This window comes from Gouania willdenowi, chromosome 22 (genome assembly GCF_900634775.1).
Source record: "Gouania willdenowi chromosome 22, fGouWil2.1, whole genome shotgun sequence".
Taxonomy (NCBI): Eukaryota; Metazoa; Chordata; class Actinopteri; order Blenniiformes; family Gobiesocidae; genus Gouania; species Gouania willdenowi.
Window position 1 is genome coordinate 32,064,391 of NC_041065.1, and position 17,341 is coordinate 32,081,731.

At 40.7% G+C, this 17,341-nt stretch overlaps 1 protein-coding gene across 1 annotated transcript; it reads right to left on the bottom strand.

Annotated features, from left to right (window-relative positions):
- Positions 1-1,699: 1,699 nt before the first annotated feature.
- Positions 1,700-7,643, bottom strand: cfl2 (cofilin 2 (muscle)). Its single transcript, XM_028438730.1, has 4 exons — positions 7,518-7,643; positions 5,334-5,641; positions 4,059-4,135; positions 1,700-2,389 (listed from the first exon to the last, which is right to left on the bottom strand). The coding sequence occupies exons 1-4, from the start codon at positions 7,518-7,520 to the stop codon at positions 2,277-2,279; spliced, it is 501 nt and encodes a 166-aa protein (XP_028294531.1). The 5' UTR covers positions 7,521-7,643; the 3' UTR covers positions 1,700-2,276.
- Positions 7,644-17,341: the final 9,698 nt, after the last annotated feature.

The following is a 17,341-nucleotide window of genomic DNA, read 5'->3' on the forward strand; positions in this document are numbered from 1 at the left end:
GGTTAGAGGTTTCCACAGATCAAAGCTGCCTGGTTGAAATGAATATTTATGTCCACAAAAAAAGTAATTTGTGATATCTGTGATGTAATCTGCACACACCAATGCTTTTGCACGCACGGGCGTGGATGTGACGGAGCTACAGTCAGCTGATGGAGCCGGAGTGTGATTTATTCATTTACTGAGTCGTCAAAGCCACAGACTCCGCCCACAATGATGCTGAAACACTTGTGCTGCTTCTTCATGTTTGTGATTGGTCAGACGCTGTTAAGCCCACCCCTTTAATAATTGAGTAACATAATTGTAGTTGAGATCACTTTGTAATTGTCATCACAATTCAATTAGAATTGTCAATTACACACAAAATGTGGGGACATTTCTTTAGCTATAAAACACGTTGGTAATTATTAAAACATGTTTCATATCCCAATACAGGTGGGAAGGGTTAGTTAGAATATAATTGCATTTTATTTAAAAACGGACAATACAATTTAACGTAAAAAACACAGGGAATAAAACTAATGTTTTGTACAGTTCGTAGCTGTCGCTAATTTCCAAATTTTGGCCCAAGTTGTGTTTTATAATCCAAATGTAAATGTAAACATTGAAACGAATAGCATATAGTACACATTAACATCCTACAGCGATACTACACACCTTATGTAAAGCATTTGTTTCAAAGCACTGTATAAAAAAATAAATAAAGTTAATGGATACACTTATTTTTCATTTAGCAAAGTTAAACCCTTTATGGTAAAGTTTTATTTCTGAAATTAAATTAACTTCAGTTAATTTACCTGTTTCACATTAGTCTAATGATTAGACAAAATAATGAATATAAAGTTAAACTTCAGGCTTGGTAATAATTGTAATTCATTGTGTTTTTACTTTAGTAATTAAGAATGTACGTGAATTTTTGCAAAATAAGGAACAATTGTATTTGGGAAAAAAGACAGTCACTATAATTGCAGTTAAACATGGATAATAAAAAACACAATCGTAATTGAAATATTTGACTCCAGCTTGGTTGATGTGCACTGATCCAAGTTTAAAAAACCCTGGTTAAAGTGAACATGATAACTGTTTAAAAATTTATTTTTCCCCACTCATGGGACTTTATTTTTTACTTTTTAAAAATATGTGATTTCACATTTTGTTGTTTTACAAGTTTTCAAGAAGAATAATCACAATTTTGACCTTTTTCAATAAAGGTTGCATTTTTTTACACATTTTAAACTTTTCGGGTCCTGAAAAAAAAATATTTAAAGGGGGCACAACAGAAAAAGTTGAGGAACCATTGGGTTAAGTCAACCTTGTTAACACAAATATATCCTGATATGTTGATCCAGTTTTGTAGCATCTCTGGTTCTCCAAATCCTCTCAGGGTTCCTCCTCCCTATGGAGACTGAGAAATGCTCCACGCTGAGCTTCCCGTGGAGCATCATCATAGAAAAGTCTGGTTACATGGAGAACATGCAAACCCTCCCCTCACTGACACCTGGACCTGAGCAACATGAAGGTCTACAGACATATATAGAATAGATCTGTTCCTTAATGTACAAACATGATCCAAGAGAGCACAATCCACCTTATGTGCTCTGACTGTTACCTAATGACCGCAGGTGGGCATGGCGTGGTATGTTGAATACCCAATGAACACAGGTGGGTGTGGCCTATTGTGCTGAAGCAGAGGAGGCAGGACTCATTGTTCAGCCACAGGTTTTTATTGACCCGTGGCTTCCTGTGATATCAGAAACAACTTCTTTTTAAGGCTCCGGATATCCAATCTGCTTCCTGTAGTGTTTCAAAATAAAAGTGCACTCTAATTGGGGTGTTTCAAAATAAAAGTGCACTCTAACATTCAAAGTAAAAGTGATGAGCAAACCTTCAAATGACCAAAAGTGACACAAACCGTGTGTGTGTGTGTGTGTAGCAGTGCTGGGTTTGTGCATAGCTTCCTGTTTACAAACACGTTTCTTTTGATAATAAATAAAGTCACAGAGTACGCTGAGGGGGCGGAGCTTCTTCCACTGTTTGGCAAAATCAGAGAGGTGACTGTCAGGTTTGTGACTGGTCTGTCAGCTCCACGAAGGGGGCGGAGTTTGCATATTATTATATTAATGAGATATCCTTCATGTTTGAAACAAAGAAAAGGAGGAACACACAAAGACAAACAGGGACAGGAACAGACGCAGCAGACCAGAGGCGGTGTGCAGAAGGGGCGGGGCTTAGATCTGATGGCACGGCGGCGGTTGGCTGGGCTCTGTTTGGCTACGCCCTCACAGCGGTTTTCCCTCCAGAGAGATGACCACGTTTCCTCCGAGCTTCTCAGCCAGCGTGGTTCGGTCCTGGATGTCGTCCAAACCGTTCACCTGCCACTCGTGTTTGATTCCTGAGGAAAGAGTACACACTTTAGTTACGCTACTCTACTACTTTAGGTTCTAGATGTAAAACAGGAACTTTATTTTTAAAAGCTTTTGTTCCTGAACGAGGCTTTTATTTTGAAAAAAAGGCTAAACCATGAAATCATATTTTTATTTTGAAAAAATGCTTTAGGGAGACCAGAATGAAGCCGATGTCTCTTTAAGCTCAAACACGTTTCAACAGTGTTCACATCCGTACACGTACATGTAGAGATTAATCAGTATCTAGATACAAACTTGTGCGATGCGAGTGAATCGATTCATTCCGTGTGCATCGGCTCAATTTACGGGTGAAATCGAGATGCATCGGTCACTGCGTGCCTGCATCATCCATCCACCCATCTTCAGACCCGCTTGTTCCTGTTTTCAGGGTCATGGGGCAGTTTTGTCATGTTGTATTACATTCAATCCTGTGTTTCCGAGGCACATTGAATGCACTGCATTGAATCACTGCTGTGCATTTTGTTTTGAACATGAACTGAAGCTCGGAAGCAAATTGATACCACAACAAAGTTATAATAACACGGAGGCCAGTAAGAGCAGCAGCAGCAGCAGCCATTGATGAGATTTACAACGTACCTAAAAATTTAAATCTGTTGTAGAAAGATGTTAAACTTGACCAGACGCAGGTGGTTTGTAAAGAATGCCGTGCTGCTAAACCTTACACAAACTGAGGGCCTCACTCGTATCTATATTTTGCTGTGTTTTTTAAGTGACTAAAAAGAACTTGCCTAAAGCGATGCATAGTTCTTAGTAGAGATTAAAAGCAAAATTAGCACATTGTTAAATTTGCTGCTTATAATGAATACAATAAATCCTCTGCCTCTAGTACCACTAGCTACTTATTTACTATTTAAATTTTTGGTATAATTTCCTTGCATCATGTTGAATTGTCTAGTATTGCACAAAATCGCATTGTATTGTGTAGAATTGAACATTGGATCAAATCGTGAACCTTAGACAGGGAATTCAATGTATCGCTAATGCATTGTATCACTGATCATGTATTGAGGTACGTATCAAATCGTTGTCTGCGATGGAGATTCACATGCCGAGTGTAGATGTAGAATGAGCCGTTGTGAGTTATAAACATGACGAGCAGCTTCATGTGCACTACATCTGGTTGAAGCACTGTTTATATTGAATGGTGCACTCAGGCACCATCGAGGGCAGCTAAAGGGCTGCAGGGGTCCTCAGGTAAAGACGGGAGCATCCGAGCAGTTCACCTGTATTAAATAAATGTGGCTGATGAATGTGTTTCTGGGTTATTCAGAATAAAAAGAGTTAAAACCACCTGTGCACGCCTGGAAGTCCTTTTTGTGTCCAAGTGTGAAACCATTATTACGACTGTACCAATTAAAAAAGTTAAAAACAACAGACAATCCCACCTATGTTGCTGAAAACTGAACGTAGGGGGCGCTATCGCTCCATAGGGGAGCAAAATTACAGCTTCGGGGCCCCTACGCTCAACAGCTCTGGAGAGAACCCTGATAGGTATATATTTTAAAAATATTATAAAACTGATCAATAAACATCCAACCCTGTCTTTAAATGTCAGAGTGAAAATACATGGATGAGAATTCTACGTGTGGTCAACTGTATGAAATAATCCAGTGGAAAGTGTAAGTATGTACTAACCTGTGAACTTCTTCTTGATGGCGTCTTTGGAGCTGGCGTAGATCATCTTACTTTTCAGAGGAGCATTCTCTGGAGCCCTGGACACACACAAAGGTCAAAGGTCACATCACTGTGGTGAACCTCCGCACTGGTTGTTCAACAAACAAGTTGTCTGAGATTTAAGAGCATGTTAGCATCCATGCTAAACTCTACACACTAGGGCTGTACATTGCCATCAATCTGACATTACAATACACGATTCACATGTCACGATACAATATAACCCGATACTAAACACAATATACTTCATAATATCAATTACAAATGTCACCTTTACAAGTACAAATCAGTATGAAATACAAATTATTTTATTTTTTAAACTTGTAAGAACAAGTTAACAGTAAATAACTGTAATTCAAGAACCAATATCAAAAACAAGTGCTATGTTTATCAAACTGTCAAATCACATTTTTCAAAAAAGTTTAACTTTGGCTCCTACAACAGATTCTGTTAAGTTATTAAATTAATTACGAAAAGCTAACCACATCCATCTATCAAAGGGCCCAGTATGTTTTATGAAAATAAAGCTAAAATTCATTGAGGAGTGAGGTAGTTTAACAAGGTCTGATGGTGCGTTCACTGACACCTAGCGACAGAGTTTACATTCTATGCTAATGTTAGCGACATTAAAGCTGATATCCGGAGTTTCTGAGAGGACGTCTCGATGCCCCGCCCTCAACAGCTTCACTTCCTCCCCCTGCCTCTGCAATCTACTAGAAGCCACGTCTCTACTTTTTTGCACGCGCATCGCGGAACATAACAAGGTTGCATCAAGTCGCATTGATATAAGTCTATGGGTCGGGTAAGAGCTAAAATCATATTTACCTGTTTGCTGTTGTGACGCGCGGCCTTGTTTCCGTGCACAGTTCCACATTCACTTTGTGTTTTTGAGACTGTCAAAGTCAAAGCCTATTGGCTGGGCGCAGTCAGCGATCGTTTCCATTTGTATAGGGGTCTATAGGACGAAGGAGGGACTTATATACAATAATGTATATGAATGGTCACCGGCAGTAGACAACAGTTAAAGACTAGTTAGGTATTTTTTCGTATTTCAAAAGGATCATACATCAACATATTTCTCAAAAACTCCGTATATCTGCTTTAAATGTTTTTCCATAAAATACATGATTTAAAAAAATCAATTTGGGCATTTTTTTTGATCAATACAATAATCTTGTGGAGAAATATCATGGAACTGCTTTTACTATAAAGAGATGAAGGTGATGATGTACGTACCAGAAGATAAAGACCAGGTCCTCCTTCTTGGACTCCTTGGTCTCGTAGGTGGCGTCGTACAGGCCGTACCTGCAGTCGTTGAGGGGGAGGAGCTTAACGAAGCAGGCATAGGGGTCGTCCACAGTCTCTCCGATGTCCCCCACCAGGATCTGCTTGCCCTCCTCCACGATGATCTTCTTCCTGTCCTCGCTGAGACAAAACAGCACTGCCTTCTTCCTCTTCTTCACCTCGTCCTGGGTGGAGCTCTTCCTCACCTTCATGTCGTTGAACACCCTGATCACCTCGTCGTTCACGGTCACACCTGATGCCTGGGGAGGGACACACGCCGCCACATGAAAACACGACTAACAGGAAATCAAGAACCCTCCATCAGTGTCAGAGGTGATACCAACCAATCCTGATCAGAGGGCGGAGCCTCAGTCTGATGACAGAAACAATACACTGATACGCAGATGTGGAGCAGAGAGGAGGAGAAGTGAACCTCAACTTCTACTAGGATAGGTTCTGGTGTCTCAGCCAATAGGAGCCAAGAGACCTGGTATTGGCTGAAGATGAACCAACCAGAGTGAGAGCAAGCTACTGTTTGTGCCACGCCTTCAAACTTTATCATATCACAGTAAAAAAAACTGAAGAACTCCACAGTCATATGCTCCATCAGCACAACCTTAGATCATTTTTTACTAAATCTAAAGACTTATGACAATAAAGTTTAACTAAAACGTTTGAAACTCACATAAAGTTCCTTCACAGCTGTTTGGTTCTATTCAACTTTATTAATAAAGCACAAATTAAAACAATAGTGATCTCAAAGCACTTTCAGGATTGTTTAAGTTTATATACATTTCAGTCAAAATAGCTTAATTGAGAATTATTTTCATTTCTGAGACAGCATTTCTCTGATGGCTGTAAACTCAGGTTTAGAGATGAATTCAGAGTTAAATAAACCTGGGTTTCTGCTGTTAATCTTGGTTAGATGATAAACTCAGAGTTAAATCATTCTCCAGAAGTCTTTGTGGAATGTTATTCTGGGTTCAATGATGAATCTAGGATTAAATATACCTTTCATTTACTTTAAATCCAGAAACTCAGATGTCTCTAATTCAGAGATGAATTCAGAGTTAAATAAACCTGTGTTTTACAAGTTGCCCAATGACTGGTAACCTGGGTTAAATGATCAATGTAGAGTTAAATTGTGTTATGTTTAATGTCGACTCAAATTAATCCTAGTTTCGCCAGATATTAAAATCAGACTTGCTGCAAAATTCAGAGTTGATATACACTTGAATCTTTAATCCAGACACAGTTAACTAGGGCCCAGTGATAAATTCAGAGTAGAATAATCCCTATAGTTTTAAATTGTTAAGTGAATCAGAAAACTGGATAAAGTTATCTCAGGTTTAAATGGTTCATTCTGAACCTTTGAATAAATGAAAGCAGACCCACACTAGTGACTCTTTACTAACAGGTTAAATAGTAACATTTTACTAAGTTAACAGTAGAGGTGTCCCAATCCGATATTGATATTGGATATCGATTTGATATAGGTATCATATCAGAAGTGAAAACGTATTGGGACATCCCTAGTTAACAGGTTAAATAGGAACATTATACTTAGTTAACAGGTTAAATAGTAATCTTTCAATAAGTTAACATGCTAGATACTAACTAATTAGTTAATAGATTAAATGCTGACCGCTGCCCGGGCTCGTCCTCGTGTTCCGGAGTCCATTTAACCCATTATTTTAAACGGTATACCTTCCACGGGCCACGCAGACGCATCGGGCTCGGGTAATTGGCACGGCCAGGGCAGGGTGCTTCCTGTCCGGCTGTCCGCGGCTATTAATCCCGGTGGAGCAGCGGGACAGTAAGATGGCGGCCATGGCCACACGGCCAGAGTTCGTCCCGATCCACCTGCTCCAAACCCGCACCGATACCAACCAAACTCTTAGAAACCGTGTTAAATTAGCCAACTGACCGTATGTACCAGCGACACTTAACGGAGACTTTAAACACGCACAAACCGTCTGTCACGAACGGGACCACAGCGGCCATGCTGGCTTTTAACATCACGCCGCCGGAGAGTCGCACATAACGGTCTGTTGGAGCAGGAAAAGCCGCCCCAAGCCACGTGTCTCAGTCCGCTTCGAGACCGGAGTCAGGCCCAGCTCTGGGCCCGGTTCTTACCATGATGTCCCGGTGTCTGTCCGCGGTGCTTCGCCGTTAGATGAAGGATCTCCGGTGTGAAGACAGAAGGGGAGAGGAATGTGTCCGGTACACCGGGGAGGAGCAGTGGAGGGGCGGAGCCTGAGAGCCGCAGTAGCACAAGCAGCAGGGTTCAAGCCCCGCCCACCGGCACAGACAATTATAAAAATACTAAATCAATAAACATCTGATCACATTATTATTATTATTATTATTATTATTATTATTATTATTATTATTATTATCATTATTATTTTTAATAATAATAATAATGATTTAAAAAGATCAAATTTAGACCTAAAAGTCTACATTAAAAAGATTAAAAATATACTCCTATTGGTGTTTTTCAACCTTGGGGTCAGCTGGAGTTTAAATGAGGTCAACTGAAATGTAAAGTAATTGATACAAAAAAAAAAAAAAAAAAATACTGACTTTTAAATTGTTCTTTTTCAAATTAAAACAAACAATCTTGAACAACTGTTCAAAACTTTCACTTTGCTAAATCTAATTTAAAATACATTTCTGAGCTGGCACAACTTGTCACTAATCGTGTTTACTCTGCATTTGTAACACAGTAGAACAAACATGGGCAAAAACAAAGGATGAAAAACGTCTTTGGGGTCGCCAGAAATTCTTAATATTGTTTTTGTTTTTCTTCTTTTTTTGTGGTTTGTATATATTGTGTGTTTGTAATATTAGTACAGTGCCCATCAGAAATATGTGGGAGCAGCTTAAGTAGTTTTTTAAAATTTGTATTTATTTTTTCAAGCATGTGACATTTAATACATTTTGTGCATTCACATACATATCAAATATTCCTACACACATCCAAAAATATATCACCATGTGATGTTAATAAATACATATAAACACAAAATGTCAATGTCTTCCCAATATGCCTGTAAAAACCCAAAACCTATATACAAAATTATATCTACAATCATCCGTGTATAATCCTGTTTGCAGTGGAAGAGACACCCAATAGTTTCTTCACTGTACTTCGTGTCTGTGTTCTGTTAATATTTTAAGTTTGAGCCTTTTTTAAACAGTCTAATGCTTGGACATTGTTTCAGGTCTTGACTGAGTTTGTTTCAAATTCTCACTCCACTGACTGAAGTGCACATCTTCCTCATTGTTGTTCAAACACTCTGAAGTCCAGATTCCCCCTGTAATTATAACCCCCCTGTCTATCAGTAAAAAGTTTCTGTATGTTATCTGGTAGTTGCTTGTTTCTAACTTTGTGCATTAATTTAGCTGTTTCAAATTCTACCAGATGTGGGAGTTTTAGTAAGCTGGAATTAATAAATAAGGCATTAGTGTGGTCCAGGAATCCTGTCTTATGAACCAGTCTGATGGCTCTTTTCTGGAGTGTGCATAACGGTCTGAGTGAGGATTTGTAGCTGTTGTCCCACTTTTCTACACAGTAATTCAAATAAGGCAGTAATAGTGAGCAGTATAAAATATATAGTGCTTTGTTGTTTAAGAGGTATTTTTGCTTTGCTGAGGACTGAAACACTTTTTAATATCTTAGTTTGAATATGTTTATTATGAGGTTTCCAACAGATGTTTTCATCAATTATCACACCCAGAAACTTAATTTATTTAACCCTTTCTACTTTTACACCTTCTATCATAACTTTTATATCAGTCGTCTCCTTATACTTACCAAACACCATACATTTTGTTTTATCTACATTTAGCGATAGCTTATTCATGTCAAACCACTTTTTAAATGTGTTTAAAAAAACCAAAATGAAGTATTTCAGAGATTTTACAGATGTCATTTATATAAAGAATAAATAGTTTAGGTCCCAACACAGACCCCTGGGGAACACCAGAAACAATGTCCAAGCATGAAGACTGAAAATCCTCCATTTTCACAAACTGCTGTCTGTTGCTTAGATAAATTTTCATCCACTGTAGAACCACATCCCTGATACCATAATGCTCCAGTTTATTGATTCAAATTTCATGATTTATTGTGTCGAATCCTTTTTTTTTTAGGTCTATGAACACGCCTACTGCCCATTTCTTTTTGTCTATGGAACTGGTGATTTCTTCTATTGATTCAGTTAATGCCATTGAGGTGGATCTTTGTGATCTGAATCCATATTGGCTTTCAAACAGCAGTTTGTGTTTATCAATAAATTTGTCCAATCTATGAATGAAAAGCTTCTCTAGGATTTTGGAAAATTGTAGCAGTAGAAAAATGGGCCTGTAGTTATTGAATTGGTGTCTGTCTCCAGTTTAATAAAGTGGTATGACTTTTGCAGTTTTCATTTCTTTTGGGAATTTACCAGATTGGAATGACAGATTGCAGATGTATGTTAGAGGATGAACAATTTCTTCAATAACCTTTTTGACTATTGTCATATCTATGCCAACACAGTCGAGTGAGGTCTTGCTTTTACATTTATTTACAATATGTATGTTAATTTTCATGTTTCTTTCCACTCATCATCTGCTCCAGGATTATTGATATTGTCTGTCAGATTCAGTCCAACATTTACAAAACACTCATTGAAGTCATTAACCACATCATTCATACTGGCAATGTTCTTTTCATTATCAGTAAAATGTTGAGGTTATGTGCTTTGTTTTGAGCTGTTTCTAATGACAATATTCAATATGTTACAAATGCTTTTCATGTTGTATTCTAAATACTTGTGTCTTTTAGTGTAGTTCTTTATTAGACGATTTCTTTCATATAATCATTTGAAGGTATTTAAAAATGTTTCATAGGCTTTGTCAATATTGTTTTTGCCTAAAACTGACTTTACATTTATTGTCTCTTCTGTCCTCACTCTTTTAATTTTTTGTCCCATAATCAGTTTTTTTCTCCTGTAGCAGCTATCATATATGACAGAAACCAATAGATGGTCAATTATATCATTAATTAATAATCAACTTACTGTTGTATTGTCTGTTAGGTTTGTAAATATATTATCTATTAATGTGGCACTGTGAGACGTTATTCCACTGGGTCTTAGGATTTTAGGATAAAGACTCAGACTGTACATTGTATCAATAAACTCTTATTGGTTTGTGATTATTTGGGTTCAGTTAATCGATGTTAAATTCCCCACAGATAAACAAGACCTTCTGACATGAAACTGTAAATGTTTCTTCAACTCAATCCCTGAAGATATCCAAGTTGGGACCTGGTGTTCTATAAATGCAGCTTACAATTACATTCAACTGTAATTCATTCAAACACATCTTTCATTGCTGTTGTTCTCTCGACCACTTTATATTTCAGGTCTATACCCACATATATAGCTACCCCTCCACCCGCCTTCCCCTCTCTGTTTAAGTAGTTGAACTCGTATCCATCTAGTTCAAAGTCAGCTCTCTTCTCAGTGCTTATCCATGTTTCAGAGATGGCAATAATACAGAATGGTTGTTTGAACTGACCTACATACTGTTTGATTTGGCTGAAGTTTGAATATAAGCTCCTACTATTGAAAGGTATGATAGAAAGTCTATTGTCTGTTTGAATTGTCCCGTCCAATTGATCTTGAAAATAATAACGTGTAAGTTGTCAGTGATGTTGTAGTAGAAGTTATTGTCCGGGTTGACATCCTCACCCAAGTCCTGTTCTTTATATTCAGTGTAATTCTGGATGTTCACCGTTTACAGCTGTTTCTGGAGTAGTGTTGCATCATAACATGGTTAATTCATGTAGTTTTACCTTATTCCAGAACTCAGTCATATCTCTCCAGCTCCTCAATGTCGCGGATCACCAGAGGACCTTCGCCTCCTCCAGTGTCCCGTTGCGCTTGCAGCTGGAGGGCCACGTCACCTGGATCTGCCCCTGCTTCTTCAGGAACCGGGCTTTCCTGGCGATGTCCGTATTCCTCTTGGTCAGATGTTCATTGATGTACACATCTGACCCTCTCAACTTCCTCCCTTGTTTCAGGAGCTCCGTTTTGTACTTCCTGTTGACAAACCTTAATATGACAGCTGGTTTGCTGTTGTTCCTCCTGGGCAGCGTGTGACAAGCCTCCACGGTGTTCTGGTCCACCTCTATTCCCTTGGACCAAAGGAAAGATGCCACTTGCCACTTCACGGAATTGGACAGGTTGTTTTCTGCGATCCCAGGTGGAGTCGCTGCTGCCCGAGCGCAGGAGCGAGGTTTATTATGCAGGCCGGTGATGATCACATCATTGATGCGGTTGTGCTGCTCCAAATCAGACACTCAGTTCTCCAAGAAAGTGATGCGCTTTTCTTTTTCGGCATTCTGGACTTTCAGTGCTTTCACCTCCTCCATCAACCCCATGATGGTTTCTGCTGTAGCCTGACAGCAGACACTTCCTCCGACTAAATATCTCAATGTCTTCTGGTTTCACCTGAGAACAGACAGATGAAACCAGGACATGAAAGGAAAATACAAAGTCCAAGCTTTTATGCTGCAGCCTCCAGGAGCAGGCACATCTTCATGACAGGTCTCTTTAACACTAGAAGTCCCAGGGATTTCTATATCCCCCCAGAAGTCCCAGAGCAGGGTCAAATGAACTCTAGGACCAAACTGACGACTCTGATGGCTACAATTTGCCTCTATTCATTTGTAAATGAATCACCTGAGAAATCAGCAGGGGGGAGAGCCTGACTCTAACAATGGAAGTCTGGAATGTTAGGGGGAAGTGCCCTGGAAGCTAAAGTCACAATGCCCCGTTTATTAACTCGTTCTGCTTGATGCTGGGGGAGAACAAACACAGACTACAAACATTGAAAGAAACAGAGTCACCTCTTCCAACACACCTGATTCAAATGATTATCAGGCTTCTGCAGAGCTGGATGATCATTTGAATAAGGTGTGCTGATTAGCGGCCCTCGAGGACCGGAATTGGACACCACTGGAATACCATGTTGTCATGCAGCCTTTTGTGCTGTGGGGAATAAATAGCTGGCTGCTTCCACCTGCTGACACTCCACACTTATTCTACTCAAAATGCAGAGAAGGTTTACCACTCAAGAAGCGTTGGAATTGATCCTGAACAATGCAAACCCTTGTGACTCAGATGGGGAGGACATAAACCTTCAGCCAAATTCGGATTCGGACTCTGAGCTGTCTTCAGGTTAGATTTCCCAAACATCCTATTTTCATTTCCTGACTTTATTTTTATTTAAAACCGAAGAAAAGAATAATTTGAATTTGTTCACATTGCAGATGACGCGACTGCTCCTCATCTGGAAAAGAGAGCTCGGTTGGAGAGTGAGCCCACAGAGACGGCGAAAGAGGGCACAGTGTGGCATGAAGAACATGTGGGTACAATTCTCCGTTTCACTCCAATGGAACCGTACGCTGCAGATGGAGAGCCAACAGCAAAGGCCAGAAGAAGAATCAGGAGTCGCCTTCAGAGCTTCCTCTGTTTCATTACTGTTGGCATGCTCCGTCCCATTCAAGAATGGACTATTCAGCATGCACGGCAAACGGAGCAGACGGACTGGTTCATGATCCTCCATGAACTAATGGCATTTATTTCTGTTATTATTTTGAGGGGGGTGACCAAGGTTCCATCTCTGCGTGACAGCTGGTCAGCATGCCTGGGAAACCCACTTATCACTGGAATTATGTCACGAAACCGTTTCCAAGACATCATGCGTCACCTACGATTTGATGACATGTTTACGCGCAGTGAGCGAGTGCAGACAGATAAGTTTGCTGCAATTTCGGATGTGTGGGGATCGTTTGTTACCAACTGCATCACATGCTACAACCCTGGTCGACACATCACAATTGATGAACAGCTTTTCCCATCGAAGACTCGCTGCTGTTTCCTGCAGTACATTGCAACAAAACCCGACAAATTTGGCATAAAGTTTTGGGTGGCTTGTGATTTGAAAACAAAGTACATCTGCAATGTCCTCCCATATCTTGGAAAGGACCCCAGTCGTCCCAGTGAGGAGAGACTTTCTGAGAGTGTGGTGATGAAGCTGATGGAACCATTTATGGACAAAGGCAGGACGGTCACCACGGACAATTTCTTTACATCACTGACACTTGCACGACGACTGCTCAGCCGGAAAACCACCATCCTCGGGACAGTCAACAAGATTCGCCGGGAAATTCCTCAGTCAACTAGAAAGATGGACCGCAAGGAATTCACCACTCAGGTATGTTGTTGGTCTTTTTTATTCCATCAACACCTCTGAGTGTGTCATTGTGTTTAAAACCGCTATAATAACAACAATTTCTTCTTTTTTAGGTGTTTTCCACCACTGGTGCCACGCTGACGGTGTATGCGCCCAAACGAAAAAAGACCGTCTACATTCTCAGCAGCATGCACAGCGTGGTTGAGACTGAGGAAACCATCAAAAGGAAGCCAAACACCATCACCCAATACAACACCACAAAGTGCGGAGTGGATGTGATGGACCAGATGGTGCGGGAGTACAGTGTGCGCACAGGAACACGGCGATGGCCAGTCGCCGTGTTCTACAACATGATCGACATGGCGGCACTCAATGCACATCTGCTTTATCAAGCATGCACCGGGGTGCAGGAGAGACGGGTGGACTTCCTGGTTCAGCTAGCAAGAGAGTTGGCTAACTCTCATGTGAGTGAAAAGAAGGCACTCAAAGAGCAACTGCGCCAACAACAACCGCCTACACCTGGCCCTGGGAAAAGGGCTAAGTGTCAGATCAACCATTGCTGCAAGAGCAATCGCGCAACTGTGCGATGTGTTCATTGCCACAAATACACATGTGGCAAATGTAGGAGAGAGATACCGTGGCAGTGCCAAGTATGTCACGAGTCTCAATAAGAGGATGAAGGAGATTCTTCTAAATAAAAACCATTGAAAACAAATCACAGTTGTTCTTTTGCACATTTCTCACACCACACTGTCATTAAAAATAAATAATTTTTGTGTTCTCTTTGGGTCAAATGACACCTCTCTGGGTTTTATAGGTAAAAAGTTCATTTGACACCTCAGTGGGACTTCTAGTGTTAAGACACTGGCTTTCTTCTTCAGGTTCACACTTCTATGATAGATTCTTTCTACACAGTTCCTGCAGAATCAACTTTCTCCTCAAGCTTGGCGGTGAGGGTCTCCACCTGAGCTGAAAAGTCCATGACGTCAACTTCCAGGGCCCCAATGCGCAACTGATAATTTAACAGAGCGCTGTTGTCCTGTTGAGCCTTGTCAAAGGAGGCCTGCAGGGTGTTGTTTCTACTCTGAGTCGTATGGAGCTCCTCACACACCTCCTCCAATCGCTTCTGCAGGGCACGCTCACTCTCCGTCTTCTCACCAAGATTCTTGGTTAACTTTGCACATTCCTGACACAGTTTGTCCAGCTCAGCGTTTTGTTTGCTCTCAGCCTGGCTGGTTGCTTGGTTCAGAAAATCACAAAGAATAGAGTTCTTCTGCTGAAGACGTGCCAGCTGGGCATTGGGGCCTTTCTCCAGGTGATCCTGGAGGATTCCCAGATCTATTTACTGAGATGCCTTTTCACACCAAGCCACACCTTATCAACTATCACACAGAGCGCCAGGGGGAGAATACAGAGGTGTCCCTGCTGAACATGCCCACACAATTAGATGGACATGCTCTCGTGATGAAACTGCAAAGAATGTTTCAGCTGCAGCAGATTTTCAGAAATCAGTTTCTATGATAAATGGGATGAACACTGGTGGATACCAAGAAGGCTTTTCAGCTGGATATCAAGATCCAATGTGGGAGATAAACCAGCCAAATATAGATGACTTTAACTCTGAGTATGGAGACAGACAAGCAATGCAAGGTGAAGGAATCTTTGATGGCATGGCATTGCCAGAACACTTCCTTGGAGAGTACTACAGTCAGGCTTGGGGAGTAACAGATTACAAGTAACAGCGTTACATAATCTGGATACAAAAAACACTAACTGTAACCCGTTACAGTATATTCAAAATGTTATAAAAACAGGGATTACTTCGGGGGATTACATTTTAAAAGTAAGCGCAATATACATCAGTGCATCAGACATACAGTGCACGCGCACGCATTGCGACACTTCACGGCAGATATAGTGGTACTTAGAGTAAGGTAACTTGTAATTGTACCGGATCACTTTTTTTTAAAGTAACCCTCCCAACCCTGACTACAGTCAGGTGACCAGTGTGTAAAGGATGCTTTGTTGATGTACGAGTAAGAGGGCAAAGACTCGCCTGCAGGCTCAGTTAGCTGTTGTAGCGACTGGAGTTTGACGATGACTTGCACTTCCTTGATGACCTTGGAGTGAAATTCAAAACCTTTGCTTAGGTGTGTGGAGGAAAGAAGATCCAAAATGAAGCCAAGCCAGTGATACCTCCCCTGCCTAGTGCTCCTTCATCCAGCACTCATACATTAGCATCAACTTTAGCGAGCGCTCAACAGATCCGTCCTCCACCTCTGCAACAATCCAGACTGGCACTAGAGAAACAAGCAATGTGTGTGAAAAGGTGGAGAAGAATTCAGCCACAGTGAGAGAGGGAACAATGGTAATGGTCTTCTGACAGGAATCCCCCACAAGAGCATCAAACATCTACAGCTGGTTCAGAACGCTGCCGCTTGGATCTTAAAAAAGCTTACAATCACATAAGGAAATCTAAATGTATAAAATAAAATTTAAAAAAAATCTGCATCCAGGTAAAAGTTTTCTCCTTCAGTGAAGTTTGGCATTGACAAAAACCAAGTGCCTCAGCTTTGAGGGGTTGATCCTGGTGGATAAACTGATTTTGTTCATGGAGGGCCCGCGAGCACATGCCCGCTCACTAACTACAGGTTTTATGCGCGCGGTTGTTTTTACACGTGTAGATTTTTAAACTAATGTGAAACAATTATTAAATCAAACAAAGCAAAGTAAGAATAAATGGTTACAAAATCCTGCAGGTGAATCCTGTATAGAGGTTTTGCACTGACATCACTGTTACCACGCGGGTTTTGTTTATGCTTCCATCTTGGACGGCATCAGCATGTCAGCAGACCACCATTCAAGTTGTGTGACTGTGATCATGATCTATAAATGAAGCTACATTTAACAGGGTTTATATATTAAGTTATACTAGAACTACCTCTGAATGCCTAATTGTCTAACGCATTGATGTGAGACACGCATTTCACACGCTGCCCCACACCATGTATATCTCACACAGAGAAAGTACCAGGATAAAGGTGCGTTCACACCAAACACGACTGAAGTGACTAGATTACATTCAAAAACAATGTAAATGATGCAACTTCAAGCAAACTAATTTCAAGCGGCCCGACTTGCGTGATTTGTTAAAAAAAGTTACAAAATTTAAGCTTTTTAAACGACAACTCCCCCAGCCGTCACTGTCTGTAGAGCCAAGGCAGCAGCCCCTCCCTCTCGCTACAGTGAAACGGCTGCAGAGGGAGGCTGCACACTTTCTCAATTTACCAGGGCAAAATTAAAGCGGTTAACTTTTTGAATGAGCCTACATTCTGAATGAACTCATCCTTTGGTAACTTCGCTAGATGGTCATATAAGCGTAGCTGTCTGTGATATTCACAAGTGCTGTAAATCGTACAGCCGGTGAAGAAGTGATGCAGCCCTCTCTCTCCGCTGTCACTGGCTCCACACACACACACACACAAGATAAGCACCCATGCACTAAGAAATGTTAAACGTAAAAAAAAAAAAAAAATACATTTGTACAAATGTATGTGTCTTTTGTTTTTGGATTGAAGGAGAAAACCAGAATATCCGGAGAAAACCCAGCAGGCACAGGGAGAACATGCAAACTCCACACTGTTATGGTTGGTGCCTCATGGCGTCTCAGCCTGCCCTTCCCTCTCTCCTAACACACCTGATTCACATCA

What these genes read in the sequence shown, in the direction of transcription:
- cfl2 (XM_028438730.1), bottom strand. An exon ending in GACCTGGTCTTTATCTTCTG is followed by an intron (nt 4,136 to 5,333) that starts GTACGTACATCA and finishes GTGTGTGTCCAG; the next exon opens with GGCTCCAGAGAATGCTCCTC. An exon ending in CATCAAGAAGAAGTTCACAG is followed by an intron (nt 2,390 to 4,058) that starts GTTAGTACATAC and finishes CTCTTTCCTCAG; the next exon opens with GAATCAAACACGAGTGGCAG.